Below are 26720 nucleotides of genomic sequence, written 5' to 3'. Positions count from 1 at the left end.
ATACCAGGAATTAAAAAGACAATAAAAAAGAAGAAAGGGAATAAGCAACCCAAAATCTCAACATCTAATCCAGTATTATAATTCAAGGAATGCCATGCCCAGTATTTCCCCAAAATAGTTTCTGAAGGACACAGTAACAGATCCCTTAAAGGCTCCCTCTTTAAGATTTCTAAAGTTTGTGGGTTTTTTAACTTTGTAAAATAGCTGGAATGATGGAGAATTACTCTTACAGAATTACTTTGATTTCTACTACATTTTGGAGTGAGCTTGAAATTCTTTACCATTACACAAAATTCCAATTTATGCAAAGCCTTCCTGTCTCAAAAATTCAGAATTTTCATAAAGTAGTTATAATGATCTTTTTTAAACAAACCGATCTTCCCTTGTTGCACAGAAGTCACATAGTTTTATGGGCTTTGTTTATGTTTGGTGCTTCATTTACATTCCCTTTTTGTCCTTGCAGAACAAAATCTTCATTAAGTCACCATTTTATACGTCATAGAATGATCAGTGGATGATTTTGGTATTTTTTCAAGCATGAGTCCTCAAATTGTTCTCTGTTGACTACTGATGATCTACAGTGTTGTTTGGGTATGCAGTACTTCCTTATTTTTCAAGTTGCTAATGATATTAAAATACAGATAACTACACATTACATATTTTGTAATATTTCTCTTCTGTGTACGGAAGTGCCACAAATTGATGTTCAATGCTGAAGGGAAGAAGGCTTTTCTCACTAGAATGCCTTTGCAAAAAACGTTTCTACACCACGTAATAGTGAGCCTGATGCTCTTCCAGCTTTATTGCTGACACAGGCAACCTCTTTGCAAAGTACCTTTTCAGCGTATTTTTCCCTTTTACGTTTACGTTCCTTCACACGATTTGTTTCTTCTTGCTGTCGCTTCTCTTCTTGACGCTGACGCACTGTTGGAAAAGAAACACAAAGTTGTAACCACTAGAAAGATATTCCATATCCTTTTGTGAATCTTACAAAAAATTCTAGTTCTAACAGAACTGTGAAGAAAAGTCAACTGTATTAAAACTAAAACATTGAAAGCACTACTGTATTAAAACTATTTGTATCTAAATTACTAAAAAGTCTTACAGTGAAATTCTTCCTTCAAGCAACATAAAAGCATATACCTCTAATACAGGAAAAAAAAGTATGATGAAATACAGCATTTTTATTAATATTTTCTTGTCATGACCTACATAATTCTTGTCAAAGCTCTGTCATTCAGGAACAATGCAATGATCCTGAATGAGTGCCAATAAAAGCTTTATCACATCATTGTATCTCTCTTGCACAACTTCATCTTCCAGCTCAGCAATGATACAAAACCAGCTTGTACTAACAAGAGTTGGCAACACAAAAAGAGCCAGGAAACAGAAGTTGTTATCAGCAACACATGTGTTTGTAGAGATAAAAACACAGATTTCACAAGCTAATGAAGTGGAAGATGGGGAAAATGCTGCAACATGAATTTAACATACATTTCTTTTCTAGTTCTTCATCATCCAGGAGAAGGCTGACCACCTCTTTTGGCTTCAAGGTGTCAGGTTTGAAATTGCCACCTGAAATCACCATTCGTTGGATCTACAGGGGAAAACACAAGACAGAAAAAATGGAGAAATTACTCAAAGCAGCCATGAACCATTTTCTCAATACCTGTCACTGAAAGTCAGCCAAAATAAGATGCCAGTGCATCCGTGTAAATCAGAATTGACTCAACTTCTCTATCATACCAAAGTTAGAGCAAAATTTCAGGGAAGATTTATTAAGAGTATAAAATACGAGAAAACAACTGAGCTAGAAAGCAGGAAATTGTTATCCTTTGTGAAAAGTTGCACTCCTTCTAAAGCACCGTGTAATAAACATCAAATGATAATAGTATTAATAGACAGCTGAATAAAAAGGAACAATACAACAGTACTCCTATCAGGTATAAATTACCAGTCAAATTTTTCAAGTAATCTGCACAGAGGATCATGCAGATCACATTCTGAAAGGGTACAACATTTTTGTCTTCTTGACTGAAAACTGAATTTCCATATTGAGTCAGTGTCTCAGTTTAAGCAATTCACTCAACCTCTATTACTGCAACTATACTAAAACAAACAAAGACACACAAAACAATAAAGAAGTTGTAACTTAGCAAAAGAGAACAAGCTTTAGCATAAGCCCATTTCACAAATTTGGATCACCAGCAAAGCCACTACACTTTATTTTCAAGTTGATATCAGGTGACTCGAGTGCAGTGTCCTGGAGAAAATGGGTAAGTTTCAACAAGGGAAACGTGAATACATTCAGCTGGAGATGCTTCAGTTGCTGCAGCACCATGATCAGCATCTTATTAAGACAAAAGCTAAAAGAAACCCCGAGTATACAAAACATCTGAATGCTGTATATAGTATACCTACTGCTACCAAAGAAAGTGAATCTGCTTATTTTTTTCTTGCCAATAAAGTGTCACGAAGTTTGATGTTTCTAATACACTTACTGCTTGATGCTACAGGACACTGAGCTCTTCTGGCAACCCTCACACCTCAAATAATTTTCACTTGATGACCTTCCAAATTTCTTTAAAATAAAATTCCGCTGTGGTATAACAATATACATGAGAGGAATCAGTAGCCCTGACACAGCAAAGACAGAAGCTCTAGTCTTAAAGAAGCCTGAGCGGTTTCACTGCATCATAAGAAATAGTTTTCACAAAGTCATAGTGTAAATATCAGCTTCTTCCTCATTCTTATAATGCAGCTGTAATGCTGCTGTGTTAGGGACACAGATTTGTTTATTTGAACAAAGACATTCCCTTTTGGTTTATCTTCTGCCTCCCTGCAGATACTTTTTCTCTCTTTACTCATTTGGATACGTGTCCGCCGGTACTGTTTCTGTAACTTCTTGTTCCAGGTGGTTTCTTTATTCTCACCTCACTCTTTTCCTTAGCCCTTTGCAAGATGCGCTCCTCAATGGTGCCTTTACAGATCAACCGGTAGACAGTGACTTGTTTTGTCTGACCCAGCCTGTGTGCCCGGTCCATGGCTTGCTGGTCTACTGTTGGGTTCCAATCACTGTCATAGAAAATAACCTGCAAAAGAACACCACAACAGAAAGGATTAAATAAAACTATACATTTAGAGCACCTGGTGACTGAACAAACAAAAATCCAATATACTAATGAAAATAAAACTTCTGCTACACACCCCAGAGCTTTACTGCCCCACTGCAGGCCGTATTAACCTAGCTCTGCCCTATCTGATGAAGTCTTTTCTGCTGCACTTCAGATGAATTCAAACTAATTTACAATGTGGATGTTTCAACTGCCACAGAATGTCTTTAATATCTCCTTCAACAAATCTGCTTTGGAGGCACAAAATTCCTAAGTTTGTTAGCCCATTAAATCACTGACATGTAATTAATCATAGGCTAACCACATCATGAACACATTTTAGTGTTACTTACCTTATGAAGAAAAAGCCCATCAAATTAGAGTTATACAAAAAGTAATACTCCCGTTGTTTGTTTTTTTTTTTTCCAAACTGGATAAAGACTAGTCTAATCTAACACTTCAGTGCTTTTACTACAGAAAACTGAAACACGACATTACATTCACATTGCCTTATCATTCCAACAATACTTATGCACAGTAGGCATACAAAACAAAAACATTGAAACAAATTTTAGACAACAAAGAAGTATTCAGAAAGTTACAAAACCACAGAACTAAAAATGCTTAAGCAACGAGCCTGCAGAAGCTTGTGCTTCTGCCTGTTTATTTCCTTTGGTGAAGGAACTTCAATCAATAGAACTCTTGAACCCTGAATATCCTCCAGATACTTGCTTTCTTCTGATTTTTTTCAAGTAACAGCAAGATATGATGGGACATATATTTTTTTAATTATGTACTATTTTTGATTCAGAGATCTTCGGTTTTGTGTGGCTAAGGATTACAGCCTGTCTGGGGGTCAAATCTGCATGCACGCAAGGTACTGGGTTGGAAAGCCCAAGAATAGCTGTTGTTGAAGAGATAAATGGTTCAGCTAGGTCAGTATTCCACCCCTGGTGATTAGTGGCGACTGCTCCAGAGTGCAAATCCTTGCAATTCACTTAAATCTGTATGCCTTTACACCTTGGGTGAGTAGAGGGGAAGCAATTTATCCTTCCTGACTATCTGATATTCAACTATAAATGACTTTGAACTTTTAGAGGCACTGCTTCGTTCTTCTGTGCACAGAAAACAGGGTAACCTGTACCTGTCCTACTGATTCCTTTGCAGCTGAACGTCAAGAACGAACAGTCATACAGGAAACAGCATTCACTGTATGAAAGTGTCATTTGCATCTGTAGACCCCTTGGGACATCCAAGTCCTTTCTCGACTCTGGTACTAAAGTATGTGGGGAGAAGGAAGACATTTCCAACTGTGACCAAAAACTGTGTACCAAGGGTCCAACACTCTACAACTTTATCATCAAGATAATACTACCTTGTAAATACGAGCAAAGTAAACAAGGTTATGCAATTTCATGATGTGAATGGCAGTACCATGGCTAAGAGAGTGCCAATTTCACACAGAAAGACCAATTTTCCTACATAAATTGAGAGGCTGGGAGGCAGGAAATGAGCAGCTTGGGAAAAACAGTGGTTGGAGGCATATGAGGCAAGAAAAGCAATTAAACATTTATACCGAAAACTAAATATCAGTAAGCCAAGTTTTTATTCTGTATTACTTTACCAAACTTCACCTACCGTATCTGCAGCTGTAAGGTTAATGCCCAAGCCTCCAGCTCTTGTGCTTAACAGGAACACAAAAATATCATTCCTATAGAGGAAAGAGATTAAAACATCCTTATTTTCTGTATGATTAACAAGAAATAACCACAGAAGCAGATTTTTTTTTGGACCCATACAACGTGATCAGGGCTATTTCTATTACTTGAACACTCCAGAACATTTTGTGCTGTTCATTCATGGTCAAGGAAAAAAATAAATGAATGAGCGAGAGAAGTTAATCTACAAATCAGGACTGTCGGAACACACAAACAGTCAGTTTGCAATAGCAGCTTATTAATCTCTATCAAAACAAACCAGGGTTTGTTTATCTTGCCCACATTAGAAATTAAGATTTCATGTGGACAAAGAACAATTTATTGTTTCACAGAACTGATGCTAAAAAAATCTTGCCTTTAACAATGCTCTATTGATAAAGAAAGAAAAATAAATATTGAAACTGTGTACGTGGAAGTTTTGTTCAAAATTTGGTGCTTTGAATAGAGCAAATAAGGAGACAGGTCTGTAAGTAGGATGACCAAGTACTGATGAAAACTCAAGTGGTAACGCATATGCTAGTACAACTCAACAAATGCAAAACACTAAGGGGTTTGGAATCCATATCCTTGAAGGTCAAGTAGAACCGACTGTTTCCGCAGGACTCAAACTTCAAGATATTTACAAGTACCTGGCAATGCTGGGATCATAAACAACAGATTCTCAAAGAACCCGTGCTGGTTCAAGGCAAGATTTTCCCCCTTCCCACCCCTAAAGAAATTGCCAATAGACAACAGAAATAATTATGAAAACTATGAACTAACACCAACAGAAAAAGGACCAAAACCTCTAAAATTAGAAACAGAAGGTTGGCAGTACAAAATCCAAGAGTGCAAAAATCCACCCCGAGCTATGGACAGCTGGGAGGAGCTGAAGCCAAGCTGTCAGTCTCTAGACTTTATCTTGCAGGTACAAAGCCAAAGAAGTCAACAGGTGCCTGTTTGCAATGCAGGTAAATCCTTGGCCAGGGAATATTTTCACTCTTGTAACAACAGTGGAACGTGTGTATAGACAGTCACCTGAACATTCAGCTGTGAAACGCTTCTGGAAATGCCATATGGCAAGGAAAGAAAGTGGACAGTGCCACAGAGTACAGGAACAAATTATCACTCCATAGCTATATATTTTCAGCACCCTGCTAGGATATCCTGCAGGATAGTTTAGTCTCAGTCAGGCTTTTTTTCCTGGAAGTATTTCTCATAAGTTAATAGTGTATAAGAGGAACTCAACTAACATTTTAATAAGAATTCTTGTTTAGACTGACTGACCTATATATTTCAAAGGGATTTCCTGCTGAAATGGTTATTTTTCTTCAGTTTTTCTATTAATTAATAAAAACAAATCCTGTTCATTAGTAAAAACAAACTTCTTCACTTCTTTTGGTTAAAGCACCTTACAGGAAGAAGAGTCAGGATTCCAAGAGGACAACATAACTTGCAAGGAACGTGTTTCTGACATCTGGAAATGGGCAGAAAGGTACTCCATGGTCATCTCGCTTCAGGTATTTGCGCGTTCTTTTCAAGTTTATTGCTCTGAGGAGTTCACTAGAAGACTCATCATTGCAACACAATCCTTCAGGTCTTTAAGCTTCATGAACCAGAGGCCTGAAAGGCTCTATATGGCTTCCCCTCCTGTCTTCAGCTATGATACCTTGGCACTGCTAATGCAGGGACTGTTCTCTAGTCTAGAATGTTGCTTTCACCCCACAGTGAACAACCATCTATGAACCTAACTCCTCGGAAAAGTGATGTTCTTTCAAGCTCACGCCAACATCCAGGAATGACAACCTTACTGTGAACTACCACACCAAACTGACATCATATCAAGCCATATCCCAAGATTAAAAGGAAATTTAATAACCATAAACTCAATCATTATAAATAATACACCCTAGTGGAGACAAACTTATACTAAAATACATTAACTTACAATAAGAAGATCACATACTCCCCTTTCCTGACGTGCTTGTAAAAACTGCAGAATCCATTTTGGTTTACTAAATGAAATGGGTTAGCATATCTTACTATCTAATAAAATCCTCATTTTATCACTTGCATTTTAGTTCAAGCTTTGTTAATAGAACATGCTTAAATGGTTTGTTTTGCAGAAAACGAGGTCACTTTCAAAGCTCTAGCATATGCAAGATTTTGAATCTCGTCTTCACAGTGTCAGTTGCCAGAGTACATAACAACCAACGAACACTTGCTGCCTTTCTACTGAGCTTCTTTATTAGCAATAGCATATTTGTAATGGCAAGAAGCACAACAGGTGGGCACACTAAAATTGCTTGCAATACTGTTTCACAGATGACAAATTCCTAAATACAACTGTGTTCAATATCAACACCAGTAACTCCTGGTCAGCAAACCACCTAGAAACTGCTTCAGAGAAATGAGGTGCATTTCTATCAGGAATTTAAGAGATTTCCATTACATCTTACACCAACTCTCTATGTACGCAGAATTTAGCACAGAAACACCTTGTAAAATATATTACCTGTTCTGAAAATCTGCTACCATGTCTCTTCGTTCAGAAATCTTCGAAGAACCATCCAATCTCATGTAGGTATGCTTCCTATAAACCATGTATTCCTGCAAAGAACACACACCAGAAAAATACAGTTGCTCTTGAAATTGTTCAATCTTGATTCTTCCAGAAAAAAAAAAAATAAAAGCAGAATTGCTACTTACCAAAAGAAAAGCCCTAAATGTTATCGACAAATATGCTATAAGCAATCTTATGTAAGCAATACTTTATAATAATAGAGATTCAGGAATTTAAGCTACTCAATCATATGTCAGGTTTTGCATTTCATATAAGAGGCAAATGACAATGTCCGTTCAGAGCTGAGATGCATCTGCTGCACTGCAGACAATGTTATGGTACACGCCTTTTTCCATACATAAATAGGTAAATCACTAAAATAGGAAGTTTGCTTTCACAAAGTCTAAGTTTTTACTAAATCTTGAGCTTTCACTGTGGAAGCAAATCTTGCCTAACAAACCAACTGTATCTGCTCCCTGTCAATTTTAAACCATTTGACTAGTGGTTTTTAAAGCCTGGTACTGTACACTGATGTCTGTTCAGGCTTTATCTCGCTACTAAAGAGCCTGTGAATCTGACTGCATACAAGAACACTTTGAATATTACATCGGTGTGTCAGCCCACAGCTCACGCCAAGCAACAGAACTGAAACCATTGCCTGGGACACAAATCAAATGGCATCAACCAGGAATGCTGCAGGCAACGACTTTTTACATAGAGAAACATTTTCCATGCACTAAGGTACTCAGCATTTTCTGATACCTGTGCAACTACCAATAGAAACTGAATTACATAGAAAGCTCTCCAGGCTTTACAGATATCCATAGAGTTTCTCTGGAAAGATACCCCCTGATACTCTAACAATGTAATCCTTGGCTGACGAGATGCAACTCCTATGGGTTACGCTCGTTAGGTCTAACCCTACTGGTGCACATGTCTTTTTGAGACGCTATGACTGCAAACAAAGACAGAAAGGAAACAGATGGTGCTTTAGCAGCAAGAACTATCGGATTCATCAAGCTCCAAGCTGCAGCGTTCAGCAGATACAGCACTGATGTGCTGTGAGAAGACATGGCAGCGCTTGCACTCTAATGAACCTCCTGACAGCACCAAGCTCAGTTCTGCTTTTCACCTGCCCTTCAGGGCTCCTGCTCCTTTTTTTGTTCTGCTTTGCTAGCGCAGACAAGGTGAAAGAGCTGCCATACTATAAGGAACCTGGGAAAAAGACTGCTGCAGTGGAAAGAAGCTTCAACATATGGCAGATGAAAGAGAAAAATAAGCAAATAATGTGGAAATAGCCAAAGTGACACTTGGTCTACCTTCACAAAACAGAACATGGCTAGTATGATATGTGGAGTACAACAACAGAAGTTTAAAGCAGGGAACAGCTACTTCACAGAGACACTCAAACCCTAATTTACTATTGATTGATTCCATTTCTATGACAAGTTTCTGTCACCGACTAACACCAGAGAGATACAGTTGTCAATTGGGCACTATATGATCTTTTCTCCAGACTTGATCAATCCTTTTTCTACTATCACAAGGGCCTTTTCCTTCCATTTCTTTGTTACTGTTGTTATCTGTCTTCATGGTTCAACCTTTCAACCTCTTGATTTAGTCTTCCCTCACCTCAATATTAACCATCTCTTCATTAGTGTCTTCTAAACAAACTTTAGCATGAATAGAAAACAACTTCTTTCATTCCATCAGGTGCATTTATCCTGACCCCAGACCTTAGACATTTCCACTAAGGCACAAATTACAAAAGAATAAAGTATCTTACACCTGTAATACGGGCATTCATGGGCCGTTCCCCCTGGCCCTGCAAACTAGGTTAAGTACATTGGCCTTTAGCTAATCATCTGTTCCACACTCTGCTTAGCAGGTTCTGGTCTGTCTCCATCCACCTTCCTTTGGTCATAGTGTAACAGTGCTCATATGAAACATCCTTTTTTTTGTGAACTGTTTTTAACCAGTATTTTTCCAAATATTAACATTACACTCTTTCAATTCAGTAAAAAAAGAAAGAAAAAAAATGTGCAACTTATACTACACTTGTCAGCAGTTCAGTACTTTGATCACTTACAGAAACAGCACATTTTCAGCTAAAAAAAAAAAAAAAAAGCACTCCGATGGCAAACAAACTAATTCCGGAAGGTACTTGATGACTGCTCATTTTTATAGCTCCCACAAGGAGTGATGGGGTGGGGGAAGCCTCATGCGGAGGCTTTAATCTCATATAGACTTATAGCAGCCCTGCTTGAAAAATCTACCTTCCAATGTTCTTTAGTGTAAGGGGTCACCAAGCCACCAGAAGTATCCATCTAGGGAAAATAATTAAAGCGGCCCTGGCAACAGAGCACCTGCGCAGGAAATGAGCAACACAGAATGACTCAAGTACGGCACTAATGCAGTGCCATTGAAGTCAGAGGTCTTTCGGGCTTCGACATTGATCCTTTCTCAAAAAAACGAGAATGTGTTTTCCATTCATGTTATTTCATAGTCTAAATTCTCTCTCTTACGTTTTAACACCACTAGTAAACTTTTGGTAGAGTATAACTAAGACATTTTACTTCATGCAGAATATATTTGACTCGTCACCACATGAATGCAATGTGATTCTCACTGAAATCAGGGACGATCACTCTTCCATATAGGAGAAAGCAATCACATTGAGAAAAACAAACATGGCAATCTTAAAAAGTATGAAAGACATATCTGCATGAAATAACAGTACTGAAGTTATACTTTATACCCTTCCGTTGAAAGAAGATAGTTTTCCTCTTTGTATTTATATGTGCCATTTTATAATGGCTGAATTAAACAGCAGTTCTTTAGCTCAAGCAACATCAAACAAACATGGTTTTGTATCTTTGTAAGTAATGTGTTTTGTGCTCTCTGCCCCGCGTAGATTAGGTTAGTATGATACCATAGCAGTTATACTGACACAGTCAAAAATACTGTGAAAAGAAACAGGATGCCTTATGTTCTTTCATATTCAAGTAGGCAGAGGGGATGTATTTTGATATCTCAGGTCAGAAAAAAAAAATCTACTGATACACAACTTTTGCAAGGATTTTCTTACAAACTCGCTTGATTTTTAGCTTGCTCAGCTCCAGGTTGTGTTACATGGGTGAGGAGAAGGATAAACGGAGGACTTGGTAGTTGGCTTATTTTGTAATAATAAAACCCAATAAGTAAAGTTGAGCATTTAGGAGGTGGAAGAGCCAAATGGTGTGCTCCCAAGCCTTTAAAATGGAATGCAAACAGAAAAGACAGAAGTACTGAGCACTCAGCTTTAGGAGCTTCATGGCGTAATGTAGGGTGTCAAAAAACCTGCTCCATGTCTAATGTTTCCCAAAAAAGCAGCATAGGAAGCAATGCTGGGCAAAGAGCCAAAATACAGAATTGCAAGCATGCAAGTTGTGTTTTCCCTCACAGCAGCAAAAATAAAATTCAGCTTGTGATTTGTTATTGAACTACTAACTGCTGACCTTAAAATGCACATCTGTTCATACTGGGCCCATGATTTAGTCAGCTACTGATTCAGGCTTCTCCCTTTTCCTCTTTATTGTGGAGACAACAGTATCCCACGTCAAACGCTGCTGAAGGAGCCCATGTACAGCTAGGACTAATAGCTGAAGGATCACAGGATCTTGAGGTTTTAGCAGCACTGAAATTATACCGCCAAATGCAAATATTTTCCCACCTACTATGTATTCACAGTCAGAAAACTTTATCAGGATTGCGTCTTTGAAACCAATATACATCAAATCTCCTATTTTCTTACTCAGTATTAGATAGTCATAAAAGTTATTACTACCAATCCTTCACCGATAAGTGACAGAGGCATCGTGACAGAAGATATTCCTTTGTTCAGATCCAGCCGAAAACTCAAACTTTGCTGTCTTCAACAGAAGCCCAGAGAAACAAAAATATTTATTTCTAAGCATTATAAATATTACCAATAGGAAACCAAATTAATAGTTCTCCTACTAATGTCTCTTCAGACCAGCTCTTTGGTGGCATGGTTGCTCATCAAATACTGATTTTTTTTTCTTCTTCTGAGGCAGACTGACTGTATTTAAATAACAAATAAAGACTTAACTCCTAATTTCTTTCCTATCATATATGCCAGAGAACCTCTTATTATTAATGTCTACCAAGCTTCTGCACAGGAATAAGACAATAGAGGGAAACAGTAAAAGTCTGTGAAATTACAAGCAACATAAACCACGTAAAATTAATCGCTGTTCTCCCTCTTCCTCCCAATAAAAGGACACATGGGCACCAAATGAAAATAGAAGGAAATAGTTCAAAACCAGCAAAAGAGGATAATTAAGACATGCAACCCCTTGCCACAGGGCAGTGCAAACGACAAAAATTTACACAGACACAAGAGGCAACTGAACAATTTCACGGAAGAAGAAGTCATTGAGGACTCCTGAGTATCCAGAAGGCACATCTTGCTCAGACAGCCCTTGAACTGCAAACTGCTGGACACTGAGACTAATTGCGAAATATCACTATTCTTGTACATTCTCCCCATACCATCTGCTGTTGTACACTGGTGGAAGCATGACACTAGGCTGGATCTTAATTCTAACTTTGTATGGCAGCTCTTACATTCTCATATTGATGCATTTACTGGGTATCCTTCCGTATAATAATTTTATGTCAGATTTGCTGCATCCAAATTATAGTATTTTCTCAAAAACATCATTGCAAAATCTGCATCTTCAGAATTTGTCTTCTGTAGGCTATAGATCTCCTACCTCCAGTAAGTCAATCATCCGCGTCATCTGGGAGTAGATGAGAACTCTGTGTCCTTGAGACTTCAGCCGTGTCAACAACAGATCAAGAGCATGAAGTTTCCCACTGTCAGTGATCAGACTCTCTTTGTCTGAAAAGAAATGGAAGAAAAGCAGGTAACTAATAAAGCCAATACAGCTACATGCAACAAGCTGACTTCTAAGTTTTCCAAGCATTTCACTGCATTATAATCCCTAAAGTAACAAGTTGTGATGGAAGAAACTGCAACATCCCTTCAGGCTGACACAATGACACTGCAGAGCTCACAATAACATCTGTTTGCTGGGACAGGTGTATATGAATATACCCAGTTCGCAAAATCTCATCCCAGATTGACCTCCCCACGAGTATGGACTCAGTCCTTCTTTGGACAGCCATTTCCCTTGTCTAAGGATTCGCTCTGACCAGATCAACCACCACAACATACAACATGCCTTCAGAGTTGAACAAGTTTTCCCCCCACTTCACACATCAAAATGCTGCTACGCTTTAGACTTATCCTCCACAGATCTAGTTTCATGATCAAACCCCTCACCAACACAGAAAAGGAGGAACTGTAAAATAACAGCCCCTTCACAGCACTGCCATCTTTTTCTTCCCTGTACTCTGCTCTTATTTTTTTTTAGTTTTGTTTAAGAAATGTTTCCAGATTGCAATCTCTTAAGTCACTTCAGATTTTATACTTCACGCCCTCTCTATTTCGGCCATGCTCGTGAAGTATTTTTCAGGAAGGAGACCTTCCTGTTTGTACATTCTGTACATAAACTTCAGTAAACAATACATTACTGTTGAAAAAGGATGAAGAGAAATTTTCTTCCAAAAAAATTATCAGTTGGAAAGGCCACTGATGATTCTTTATTCTTGGGGATGTCTGAAATTAGGTTTACAGCCAAAACGGAAAGTTGACAACCGCAGATGGTGTAGGCTAGTACAGAACCCAAATATTTTTGACATGTCTAGCAGGTACCATTCTCTAATGTCTAGGAGGTAACACTTCCGCACGCTTCCCGTCGAACAGAATGAATTAACTGATGGGCTGAAGAAAATCCAGCTTTCTGTAAGACAGTTAGCTGTCTTGCACAATATTCCAATTAAAAAGAAAAAGGTATATACTAAAATTCATTCATCTGAGCACTACGCATTTTAATATAGCTAAACCCAAGTTCATACTAGTGGAACAGAGGACTGCAGATCACACAACAGCGCTTCTAAAAAGATCTTATAAGCACGGCAGGCAACACAGTCCATGAGTGCCCAAGTGCAGTGATGTGGCAGAAAGGGCCAAATCTGATTCTTGCACGTGTAACCAGGGGTTTGCTAAGAAAGAACGTAGTTGTTCTTCTATACTTAATTTAAAAGATCATTTTGAAATAATGTGCCTGGGTTTAGTACATCTTTCAGAAAGGCTGTAGAAAACAGAAAGTGTTCAGGAAAAATCTCCAAGATTTTACTGTGTTAAAAAACTTCTCCTGCAGAGAGGATGTTCAGAAATTTGATCCATTTCAATTTTTCGAAGAGCAATTGGCACTACTCAAGATTCTTCTTTTGGATAAAGGTTTTTAAGAACAGAAGAGAACTTCATACTAGCAGAGAAAGGCACAGTATCCAGTGAGTTGTTAAAATTGCAAAACCGAGGCACGCTTCCCTCTTATCCTTCCAATAGTGAGGAAAAACTATTCAGAAACACTTTTATCCATAAACATGGGGGATTCTTCATCACTTCACTATTTCAAACAAGATCTCTTTCAAAAATATCCTTTAGCTTAAATATAAATAATGGACTTCATGCCGGAATTAGTGAGATCTACATTAGGACATCAGAAGATGCAGCCAACAGTCCTGCTTTCTGCAATCCAAAAAATTGTGAGTTGTCAATATTGCTCAAAATTATTAGCTATTATATTTGGACCTCAAGCCAATGCTGTGAACACACTCTCCTCTGGAAAGTTTAGAGCCATGCTCCTGCAATGCACCAGCCCAGAATCCAGGACAAGAGAGTTCTGCTCGTTCTTGCTTCTCTGCCTATCTCGATAGTCACTGTTTTTCTCCAGCTTGCTCTCCCTTTTGATGGTCATCTTGTTGCTTTGCAAGGAGCAAGTGCCACGTTATTGCTTCGATCGATAGCAACTACCTTAGGGAACCTGTCAAGGAGATACTGTAAGGAAAACTTGAGACCACAGCTCAGGCTGGTGTTTTTTCTAAGTGCAACATAATGTGTAATGACACATCTCTAGAACAGAACTCAATTACATACAAATAGTTAATGATTTCATGCATTCTTCCAAGGAAAACAAAAAACTTTGGAAAACCAAACCTTGAACTTAGGAAATTAGGTAAAAATGGAAATGACTTATGGTTATTTGGTTTTAAAATACATTTATGTAGGTCAAAAACTTTGCACAGTAGGAATGTTTACTCTTTATAAAAAACGTTATTATTTCCTTTAAATTCATACAGCCATGACATTCTGCTTTTATTCTAATTGGTCAGTTCGCTATTTCAGAATGCACTAAGGGAACAAACATGAGGAACCTAGATATACATAACAAACTAATATGATTATTAACCAAAAGCCAGCTGACTGGAACGAAGCTGAGAGAAAAAACAGGATCTGTTCAAAAGTCAGTCTTGACTAACTCAGATTCAAAGAAAGGCCACGAAGCTGGTGAGAGGCCTGGAGCACAAGTCTGATGAGGAGCAGCCAAGGGAACTGGGGCTGTTCAGCCTGGAGAAAAGGAGGCCGAGGGGAGACCTTATCGCTGTCTACAACTACCTGAAAGGAGGTTGTAGCATGGAGGGTGTTGGCCTCTTCTCCCAAGCAGCAAGTGATAGGACAAGAGGAAATGGCCTCAAGTTGTGCCAGGGGAGGTTTAGATTGGATATTAGGGAAAATTTCTTCACGGAAAGGATTGTCAAGCACTGGAACAGGCTGCCCAGAGAAGTAATGGAGTCACCATCCCTGGAGGTGTTTAAGACGTGTACATGAGGTTCTCAGGGACATGGTTTAGAGGTGGACTTGGCAGTGTTACGTCAGTGGTTGGATTCGATGACCTTAAAGGTCTTTTCCAACCAAAAAGATTCTACGAATAGCAAGTTTCCAAAAGCAAAACGCTACTGTTTTTCTCATACGGGCATGAATAGGTAGAATTAAGTTTTGGTAACTGGAAATGATGATCCTTTGCTGCTGGTTCCTTAGGTCACCATTGTGTAAGCTAGTACTTTAAAACAGCAATAAGATAGAAATTGCGAGTAAAGAACTTATTTGCAGATGGTCTTATAGCCTGAAAACTTAGCAACTTGTTAATTTGTCCAATATCTCAGCATCAGAGCAGACTGCACTGCTGAGAAAATTGTTTTTTTTTTTTAGGAAAGAAAACCAGAACTAGCAAAAAAAAGACCTATCATCTCTGGAAGAGAAAGCTATTAGACTTTAACCTGGCATCTTTAAGTGTGCTATCTTGATATCATTGTGTCTTCCAAGATCAAATATTTTTGCACGCTTAAAGTCTGCCACCTAGTGCTTCAAAGGACAAATTCTGGAAAGCGGTAACAGAAAATGTAGTTCTCTATCCATGCCACCTTCAAAAAGCATCACAATTATTCAAAAGAGAAAAAACAAAGTCTTCCACCTCTAGTTTCTCTCACTTCTGTTTCTCAGTCCATTTTACCTTGAGGGCAGAAAAAGGCAGTTTGCTTATTTTAAAATGGGATTTCCAAAATTTGTACTTCTACATTTTGTATTTTTAATGATTGGTAAAAACTTCCAACGACAATGTCTTTGGATTTTTTTTTTAATAGCATCAAAGGAACTTTTTTAGAGCCAGTCAGGAGATAGCAGTCCTTGACTGCAAGTCAAAAAAATTCTCCTTGGATTGCAGTTTTTGGGTTCTTCAGCACTGAACGAAGTAAACAAAAAAAAAGAACCAGACCAGATATAATGTAACTGCAAGATCATATTGTATGGTTTATGGCTTTCAGTCTGAAAAAACCACAAAAGTCCTGGCCTCCAGCCACGCAGGCATATGGACATAAATTATCTACAGGGGATACAGTGGGATCCTACAGCCTGGGAAGAATACTTGCAAATAATCATGACTCAAAATAACCCCAGTCAGGAGCTCTGGCCGATGACGGTAGCTGGGCTCACTGCTCTCTGGAGAATGAGAAAAAGTGCCTCTGGACATGCAAAAAGCAGAGGAAAGAGAGATAAAGTGTGGGTTCCAGTTGACACTCCTGGTTCCCCTCCCGACAGTCTGCACGGCACAATGGGGTCAGTGAGGAGCTAGCTGGCTCTCACAGTAAACAGCCAGCGAGGCCGGTGCTTTTTATCGATGCTGAAAGGACTCAGACACTTCCTGCCATTTAATCCAGGACCATTTTTCTTTCAAAGAACAGGAAAAGCCTCAAGAGATTCCCACAGTGATCGCAGCTGAGCCTACTGCCAGGGCACTGGGAACGCCGAGTCTGGGAAAGGACAGACCAGGGTGAGGAGGGAGAGGTATCCCCTTTTCTTCTCATCAGCTATTTACCGCGGACCTTCACACCTACTGTTTGTTCCATTCGACACTTGCTAAACTTCAGCCTTGCAAATGGTTCCTTTGGCACGTCAGTCACTTTCTGCAACGCGCCATACCTGCTCCTGCATGTATGAACACAGCTGGCCTGTTGTGGTACATGCCCTCGCCTCTTAGAATAAGTTTAGGTTAGAGTGCTACTTTCCACCTAATTAAAACACGTATGTATGAAACTATTCTTTCTTTAATCCCCTTTTAGCTCCAATGCCTCCTAAATTAAGCCAGCTTGACGTAACGCACTGCACTCATCCCAATCACCTTCTCAACCAAATTCTTTCATTGTACTTTGACAACAATTCGCCTAACCTTACACCTATTTACTCACTCCTGTAAGCTTCTTGTACCCCATCTTTACTCCTCTACAAATTTTTGCTGATGACAAAGTCATCAGCTTAAAATGGAAGTCTTTTCAAGAGAATGCAGACCTCTCTCTGTTCTACATTGACTACTTTTCTTCATTTCTCTGCCCATGCCTTCTACCTTCATTTATCCCTTCACTATTTCCCTCCTTTCTGCTACAGTGATTCGTTTTCTGTTTCCAAATGATTAATAAACAATTCAATGAATGCCTGAAGAAACTATAAAAATCACCATCTGTCACTGAATATTAATCTAGTGCAAGCTCATGAAAAATGTTTCCTCCGTTACATAGGTACAAACGTGCATGTGCTTCAAATGACTCCAAGTACTTATGAGGAACTTCTTAAACCGGACTGTAGCAAGCAAAAGGCCATTTTCCTTTTACTGTACTAACTTCCCCTGCCAAACATCCTTGACCCAAAAGGGTCTGGGAACAAGTTAGCATCTGGCAGTGTAAGCTGTTTTTCCTTTTGGCTATCTCTCAGATCTCTAGTACTTTCTACAGAACTCTGTTCACTGCTCAGGACCATCTTCTGACAGCTAGAGTGTGCCTGGCCCAGGAAAGTCACTGCATATTGGCAATCAAATTCTAGCAAAACTTGGATAACTTTAGTCTAAGTCTAGGAAAAAATTAAGTGCATTTACTTTACTAGTACACTGGTACCACCTTCCCACTTTACCAGGAAATATGAATAAGTCTTTTTTCCAACTGGAACTCAGTAAATCCCTCATGCCTTGTTTTCCAGGCCAATCTCCTCTGAACCTGGCCCACAAACCCATCCTTCTCATGGCAGATCGCTAAAAGTAATGTTTATCCTTTCACTAGGAAGATCAACAAAAAATCTCTTATGTCAATACAAAGGTCTTTCAACACACTAGGAGGCAAGGTCTGACTGTTACTTTTCCTGCAATCTTCCTATCTCCAATCTCAAAATAGTATTTGGTTGTGAGACTAGACTGTGCTTTAGTAAGCAAATCCATCTCTTTACAGTCATTTTGAGGGCTGACATGCTAAGAGAGGTTTGTAAGCATTAGAAAAGTTTATATTAGACTTATTCAGTATCCACTGACAGCTTTATTTCAGACAGAGGATGTGAAATCACAGCATGTTTTAAGATACCAGGGTTAACTTTCACTCAGAAGGAAAACCAAACACACACCCATCCCCACCCCCATCCCCTTGGAAAGCTCACAACCAAGCTTAATTACCACCAAAGAGTCCTTACTTATGTCATCTCCGTTCCATGACAACCTCCAAACCTACCTGGTATCCTGATGAAAGACCAGCCGTTCTGAGGCCTGATCCCTAACAGCCCTCCTGGATGCCCTGGGAAGAACTGGGAGCTTTGCTTCAGCCAGGCAGCTGCAAGCTCCGGGGCTCCGTGGAGCACACACTGCTTTGCTTCCAGACTCCCCCCTTCCTTCAGTGCCCTGCGCTCATATTCTGCGCTCCGGTCATTGCAGTAGAACTCCAGTGGCACAGCTGTTACCTACAAGTAAAATAATAATCAATAGTCTTGTTCAGAATTCCCCTCATCCCCACTTCAGGTACCTTCCCACGGGATCAAATTTTAAAAGTCAAATCATTACTGACATGTACAAACGGAAAACAATCTTAGGCAGGGCTTAAAATAAGCAAAGATCCAACATCTCCCCACACCACAAAAAACACCCTGTGAACAACCAGACACGGACTACTTGCCTTTTGATAAGCAATGCCTTGTGCCAATTGCTACACAACTAATAGCAAAGCTGAGAGTAAAAGAATCATATCCTTGCTGCACTGCTCATTTTACCTAGATTTCTTTTAAAAAAATTTTTATTTTTTCAGTTCACAATGAAGTATCTCCCTAGCAGAGATGAGATTTGCACATCATATTTAACAGAAATTCATGTGATAATTTAAAATTAGGGAGATACAAAAATTAAAAAGGAAAACAGACGAACAGGAAAACAGCCCTGTTTTGGAACAGTACATTTCTTGGGCTTGACAGCCGATTTGAACAGAAGTGAGCCGCAGAAATAGTGCAAGTGAGCACAGGATGATCATTTTTCTGGCCACACTATGAATCCCTTGCCCTATTACCTGCTTCAGTACATGTAATACAGCCAGACAGACCAGTGCTGCAAACACAGGAACTCTGATCTCATGTCACGTGAGCTATTCTGGAAGAGATCCATCACTTTAACTCCCCTGCTCTGCCCCATTCCCCCCAAATCTGGGCAGAGTGGAAAGTCCACGTGTGCCAAACCACTGTGCGCCCAGTGGCTGCACGGGCCTCCAGCAAAGTTCGCTTTCTCTCATCTCTCCCTGACCAGGGTATGGGACAACTTTGAGATACTGACGTAATAAAACCCAAAACAATTAACTGAGCCACAGTGCATACTAGGACAGCCAACTCTGCTGTGTTTTTCTTTAGATGCTTCACTGAGAGTTAAACTATATGATCCAAAGCAAGTACAGCAATTACAACACTAACACAAACACACAACAATTCACTATCTGGCACAAAATTTTTTCCAATAAAATGCAGATCGCCAACCTCTTCCTATCTTTTCTGAATGTAAGTCTGCTCTGGGCCAACATTCTAGGGTGTTTCCAAAAGCTATTCATAACCAAATTTACAAAAGAAAGCTAGGAGAAAACTTTCACCTACTATCTAGAGGCTTAGTAACATGTTGTAAACTCGCTTAAAAATGAAACTAAAATTTAATATTAAACAATTAACCTTATAGTATGGGCTTATAACAAAGAAAAGGTATAAATTTGCAATGTTTTATAGGTTTCTTCACCAATATATCATATATAGCAAATATAGCAATATAGTATATATACAGCAAATATATCATTGATCTAGAAATTGTTGCTTTTATTTCAGAAGTACAATTTAAAAAAATCATCCATGTAAACTCACACAAGTTAAAAACATTGTAATGAATCCTAACACTGTGCAAAATGACATTACCTATGGGACTACTTGTAAAAGATTTCACATTTTAAAAAAAGAGGCAGAACTGCACATGAAAAAACAGTGCGGGAGTCTATAGGGTTTGATGGTGAACAGTAAGCAGTGGAGTTTCTGGAGAATTGAGTAGGGGTGGGAATTAGTGTGATAATGGGACAATTGAAACATTAAACACAGTAAACGAATTATCTTTGTATTGCAGATGAAAAGCTTTTGTGTATTTGAAGAGGTTTTAAGCTGTTGTTACACCTTACTCTAGCATGACATAATTAACTGCTACGTATTGAGAATAATATATATAGTAACATATCATGCAAATTAAAATATTTTAATGGCTTAACTAAATGATAAGCAGTAAAAGAATTCAAACAGCAACAGTTTTAAATGTTGTATTTTAGAATTGTAAGGTGAGGGGAGCAACTTGTACTTCAGGACAGGCTGCCTGATTCCTTAGAGGCTGGCTGCTCCTCTGAACAGTTACCAGCTAACTCAAAGTAACAGGTATTAAGCAAGACCTTCCGGGTGGGAGCCTGTGGTTTGCTCCTGTTTTACAGGAGCTCTTCTTACAGGAATAAATTCATCTCACAAACTGAGACTTCTCTTTGCAAAGGCCAAACTATTGTTTAAACAGATTCATGAGCACAATTATAGTACATATCAAAATGAAAGAAAAAAAACCCATACCGACCCTTAGCAATAACGGTAAAGCCATTGTTTTGCAAGATGCCAAGAGCTATTTTTAAACCAGACTGGCTTACTGGCCTATACACAAAGCTACATCGACTCACAGAATCATTTTGGTTGGAAGAGACCCTCAGGATCATTGAGTCCAACCATAACCTAACTCTAGCACTAAACCATGTCCCTAAGAACCTTGCCTTAAATGCCTTTTAAACACCTCCAGAGATATGAATATGTGTGACTCCACCACTTCCCTGGGCAGCCTGTTCCGGTGCCAGACAACCCTTTCCATGATGAAACACTGCAAAGTGAAAGGGACTGTGTTAAGACTTCGTACACATTCCTACTACTTAAAAGACACTGTTAAGGTTGGTGCAGGTCTTGTATCGCCATCTGCGGTCAAAGCACAGGACTGACTTTTGTGGGAGAGGACAAAACCTCTCAATTCAAAACACAAGCAAGTCTTGTTACCTGAACACCGATGTACACCACAAATGATGGTACAGACTTAGGCTGTTTAAGGGACGCTATTAACAATCACATTTCAGTTCATATTTCTGCACTGGACAGACTGGAACAAATACTCTTTCCAAGTACAGACAACTTGTCCTATCTATTTCCAGGACACCTAGGACAGATAGCCACTGTACACAAAACCGAGCAAAGTAATTTCTGACACAGAAACATGGCTTATCTACTGAAACCGATATGGAAATTTACATACTAGGATTTTTAAAAGAAAAACAAAGTCCCATCACAAAAATCTACGAGCTACTACATTTCAGTAAAACCTCACCTAAAAGAAGAGCTCGTAGGATACAATCTTGAAACGAACGCTGTGTGTGCCTCACCTACATTAACAAGAACTGATTTTCCCATGTAGCCTGTGTAACACTCACTGACACGTGAGGACATGAGACTATCTTTACCGTCAGCTCCACACTTTTTGAAATGCACTTCTAGGGTAAATCTCTGCATCTTGTACATGGCCATACAAGAAAAACCAACAGATTTGCGAAACAGATCCAAAAAATCTTCCATTCAAGCTTGTTCGTGATCCCTCTCTCTCCTTTTTGTCATGATGCAGTTTTAAATTTTTTTTCCAGATTTCTTTTTGTAGTTTTATTCGTAAGAAAAGGTAGTATAGTCCTTAGTACTAAATCCTCCTATGTCAACACAATTGTCAAACTGATTGAATGTAACAGTCATCGTTCAGAAATACATCAAAAATATCGTAATAGAGATATATGAATGCATTGCCACTTTAAATTCAGTAACTTAGTTTAGTTAAAGTAAACTGTTAAAGATCTTCCTGCATTTATCTCCATGCAAAGTTAACCCTTCAGACATTGTGAGATGCCCAAAACCACTTCTCACCTCAATACCTCTGACATACTGGGGTCTACTGAAACTAAACCAAACAATATTACACTAGACTGAATTAATCAGTTTCTAATAAGAATACAGGATCCATCCTCCAAGCCACTTTTTTTTCTGGCTGAGACCTATCTGTACTCAAGAAAATTGCATGCTTAGAAAGAAAACCACAACACTAACCCCCCTCACCAATCCATTGCTGCTACATAAACATACACTCCTATTTCTATCATTCGCTCCATTAACTTCCAAAATTCATCACAGGTCAAACAACAACAGAAGGCTATCGTTTCTGAGAACATATGTGCTCTTTCTGCTGTTTCAGGTCTTTTACACTCCTGCCAAAAGTTTCTAACAAGCGTAAAATTAAGTCTTTGTATTCCTAGAAGCAAAAAGCCATGCCTCCACTTAATCACTTCTATACACCAGCCAAGCGAAACCAAGTAACTTTTATTCACTAGCATAAATGTCAGATAAAATCTTGCCTTTCCCTTCCCCTGCGTAAGTAGCCTTCTAAGCCCCTCTCCTCCTTTCCTGAAGTGGGAAAGTATTCGACATATTCTTCATCAATAATGCAAATTTAGGTACAAGGAGTGACAAATCAAAGGAATCTGAAGAAGTGTTTTTCACAATTTACTCTCGGAGTAACTGCTTGTTCTTGAACCAGGTAATACGTTGTGACTGGGAGGTGATACGTGACTTGGAGAAGCTCAGTTGGATTCCTGGCCCCTAGAGCTGCAGGCACAGATGCAAATCTATAATTGCACATGTGGCCCCATTTGATCAAGCTTACAGCAATAACATCAACAGTGACTAAAGACTGCAACATCTCGACGGTCTGGTAATAAAAGTACATTTTGTGCAGCTTTGTCAAGATCCAGCAACATGGAATACAACAGCCACAGACTCATGAAGGTCTCTTGTGTCAGCCCAGGAAACTTCAGCTAAGGTAATTTCAAACTTCAGTTACTAGATGATGGACAATCCCAAGTAGTGCCACTTAATATCCAAAAGATTTAGAAAATGCCAACTTGAGTATCCTTATATATTGCAATTTGGTGTTTACTTTTTGGAGCATAGCTGAGGCAATGAGAGAAAACTAACATTCTTTTGAGGAAAGCATTGCTCCTCAGCCCCCTTTTGTTATCAGAGTTGACCAAACAATCACTCCATTCTTTTCATATCATACCTACAGCTCCCCCTTAGATTACTGGGGAATAAACTATTTGACAATCTCTTCTAAAATTTTACTGCTTTTGGTATTAGGAGAGAAAGTGAAATCTACGTATCTCAGAACAACTCCTGTTGGGTGCATCTTAGAACTTTCCTTTTCCCTTCAGTACACATTACAGTCACTTCCGCTATGAAAAAATCCACGATTGAATACAGTAGCAAAAGGATATCCTCACAACAGTTTTACCCAACAAAAAGAAAGTAATAGATCATCCTGTTCTTAAGACACAATTCTAACAAGATTTAAAACACAATAGAAAATACATAATTTACAACTTAACTTGGACTTACCCGTGGACTGGCTATGCACAGGAAGGACGGCAGCTCAGTCACCTGGCAGCACCGGACACATGAGGTAGCTGATCTCCTTCGATGGATGACATGATCTGAATAGCCAGTAACTGCCTTACAGTGGCTACTGAACACAAGGTTCTGAAAACAAAATTAAAATTAAGAAGTTACTACGTCTTTAAAGAACTCCTCTTAAATCTTTTAGCCACTCTCAAGAAAGACCAAGGACATTCACCAAATATTTATTTTTGAAAAAGAAAACTTTACACATCTTCTGCAGTGACAATGCAGAAGATCTTCGTGTAATTATCAGAACATTCAAATCCTGAAATGGTTGAAATCAGAATAGCTCGTATCAATACCTGTCTTTATGTTCTGCTGGAACCAGAAACAAGTTTCTCCTTCTTTGAACCTTTTGACCTTAGCTTTTATAATGAAGGAAGTACAGGAATTTTCTAGTAGGTCTTATCCTTGTGCTGTTTTGTAGATGCTCCTTTATGTATTCTGAAGCATGGGTAGGATGAAATTTGGCAGAAAGTAAAAAATTAAGACTCTATATGAGACTGAACTGGTATCTTTGGACTTTCATCTTTCCAACCTTTTCTTCCTTTCCTGTGCAAAATGTCTCTGAATTTTATCCTGAAGACTTTCAAGGTGCTAGCATGGTTACTCACACACATGAACACACCCACCCATGTGTAAAACTTGGCACTTGCCACAAGTGTACCAACATCCTTTTTATACAGAAAAATTTGATGACTCAAAAGTGGGGGCACTGAGATGACACTGCAGTTTAAAAAAAAAAAAAAAGAGAGCTCTTTGGACATGCTCAACTCTGCACTGAAAAATAAAACTAAATTTTCTTTGCTTGCATCAGTTATTATATTTCCTTTTTATTGTAAATATCTGCATCACACAATGAAATAAACTGCTTATATGCTTATATACTAAGCCAATTTTGCTACTTAGTTTTTATTCTGACTCTTCTATATTCATAGCGACCAATGATTATATACTGCTATGTATAATTGTTTCCTATAGTACGTAGGGCATTATTCTGCACATTATAGGAAAGAAGTAACAAAAAAACTTTAAGAGGTATACCTCTCACTGCCATAGGATCTCAAGATGTGCCCTCCTGACAATTTGAGCAGTTCACTTAAATGTCAACAGTGTCTAAAGCTTTGGCATTGTTCTGCCCCAGTTACTAATGCATCAAAATTAACTGCATGCTACTTTCATTTTACATAGCCTCCCAATTTTCTAAAAACCCAGTATTTGAAGTTCTAAACATCAGATCTTGTATACACCCTGTGTATCATGTCATACACTGGATATATGCATTCCTACATATGTCAAAAATGCTAGAAAGCATCTGCAGCAGTAGGCTGTTATGGATCATGCATTCTGGGCCCTTTCTATTTCCAGACGTAGATGCACTGGGCAAGATGCAGATGGCTAGCACATATAATTTGGAACCTGCTGACAAGGGAGAAAAATAGTCTTAGTGTACACACATGCAAGCACCACCTAAGAAATACAAACAGTAAATCCTAGCATGTAAGTGGGTGTTTCAGCTGCTACCAGTGTGACTTGTGGTCTGGAGCTGGCAAGAAGAAAGTTCATATTTTCTGACTGAACATCTGCTCCTCTATATAAAAGCTAAAGCAGAACAAGCTGACAATAACATTTTATTGACACTCAGCAGGGCTAAAAAGCACAGGCCAAAGCTTGGGCCACAGTGGATAATGTGAAGTGATCCCAAAATCAGGCTCTTACTCAGCTGGCAATTATTTACCAGTAACGCTAGCTTAAGCGACAACTGCTTCACGTGTTCACTCCTGTCCCCACAGAGCCCCTTCTGGTTGGCCTGGCTGTCTGCACTCTTTAAGATACTGATCCAGATGAAAACAAACCCTCCACTCCAAGTGAGTTTTGTGATCTGTTCCACCACCTGGTAAAACAGGCCGTGTGCTGAAGCAGCAGAGCGGGCAACGCGAGGCCGGGAGGACATGGCTGCGGACGACGGGTGTGAATGCCAGCTCACTCATCTGAGGGCCAGACACAGTGGCACGAAGCATCACCACTGCTGCCGAAAAGAGGGAGTCCCTTCCCTTGACACAGTTGTGCCACTTTAGTGCTAGTTTTATCACCTGTCACAACCCTCCATAAAGTTATTTATAATAGCTACACATCTAATCAGAGGATAAACTCAACAGACACAAAACCAGAAAGTTTTCTGTGGTTGGCTCATGCAGGGATGTCCCAGTGCAGGCCCACATCAGCAGAGGCAGGATTCTGTGGCTGCTGGCAAGGGTCAGAGAGGAAGAGTGACTCCCGCGGGCAACAGTGGGCTGCCAGAGGGACCCAGAACCACTGCCGGAGCTCAGAATCCACCTTCCCCACCCTTGGCCCAGACACTGGGGGTACAGCTGGTTTTACGACGAGGAATCAGCATTGCCTGCAGTCACAAGAGGTTTCCAGTCAGTTTTATGACAGCAAGCACTGGCATACTGATCATGGCCTGGTCGTTGGAGGGGTTCGTTAACTTTATTTCCTGGAGAGTACAAGAAATGGATAGAGAGAAAGCTACCAAACTGTAATTCCAAACCTATGCAAGTCTGTTAATTAATTATCTTTTGGATGCCCATATCGAAGAACCATTAAAGATGGCTTTAGTCCAATTAGAAGTACCCAGAAAGAAAAATAAAAGGAAACTTCCAAGGTGGTGTTCAAAATAAAAGAAAAATACTATTTTTGTATACACGCGATGTTAGAAGTAGGTCTTGTATGTGGGCATTAATCTGGTTTTCAGCGCCATGCTTCCTGTGTACAAATTATAAGCAGGTCACATAAGAAACATCCCCTCTGAATTCCCTGACACACTCAGCTATTAAGTATTCAAGAACAGAGCAGACACCAGATACAACTGGGACAGTGGAAACCAGCGTCCCATCAGTCACATACACGGAAAAGAGTGGGTACGGTTACAGAGCTGACCACAGCCACAGCTCTGAAATGGATCGTACACCTCAGTACAACAAAGCCAA

At 39.2% G+C, this 26720-nt stretch overlaps 1 protein-coding gene across 1 annotated transcript in view; it reads right to left on the bottom strand.

Annotated features, from left to right (window-relative positions):
• INO80 (INO80 complex ATPase subunit) overlaps positions 1-26720 on the bottom strand; it is a 69163-nt gene that overhangs the window by 5014 nt on the left and 37429 nt on the right. Inside the window, exons 25-32 of the mRNA XM_065636391.1 lie at positions 23671-23811; positions 18387-18612; positions 12152-12279; positions 7326-7420; positions 4752-4824; positions 2934-3092; positions 1495-1597; positions 836-924 (exon numbers count right to left, since the gene is read on the bottom strand). Of these exons, the coding sequence (XP_065492463.1) occupies positions 836-924; positions 1495-1597; positions 2934-3092; positions 4752-4824; positions 7326-7420; positions 12152-12279; positions 18387-18612; positions 23671-23811 (1014 nt within the window). The remainder of the gene's footprint in view (positions 1-835; positions 925-1494; positions 1598-2933; positions 3093-4751; positions 4825-7325; positions 7421-12151; positions 12280-18386; positions 18613-23670; positions 23812-26720) is intronic.

This window comes from Caloenas nicobarica, chromosome 5 (assembly GCF_036013445.1).
Source record: "Caloenas nicobarica isolate bCalNic1 chromosome 5, bCalNic1.hap1, whole genome shotgun sequence".
NCBI classification, from domain to species: domain Eukaryota; kingdom Metazoa; phylum Chordata; class Aves; order Columbiformes; family Columbidae; genus Caloenas; species Caloenas nicobarica.
Note: the sequence above shows the minus strand (reverse complement) of the source record. Positions and strands in the feature narration are given on the sequence as shown.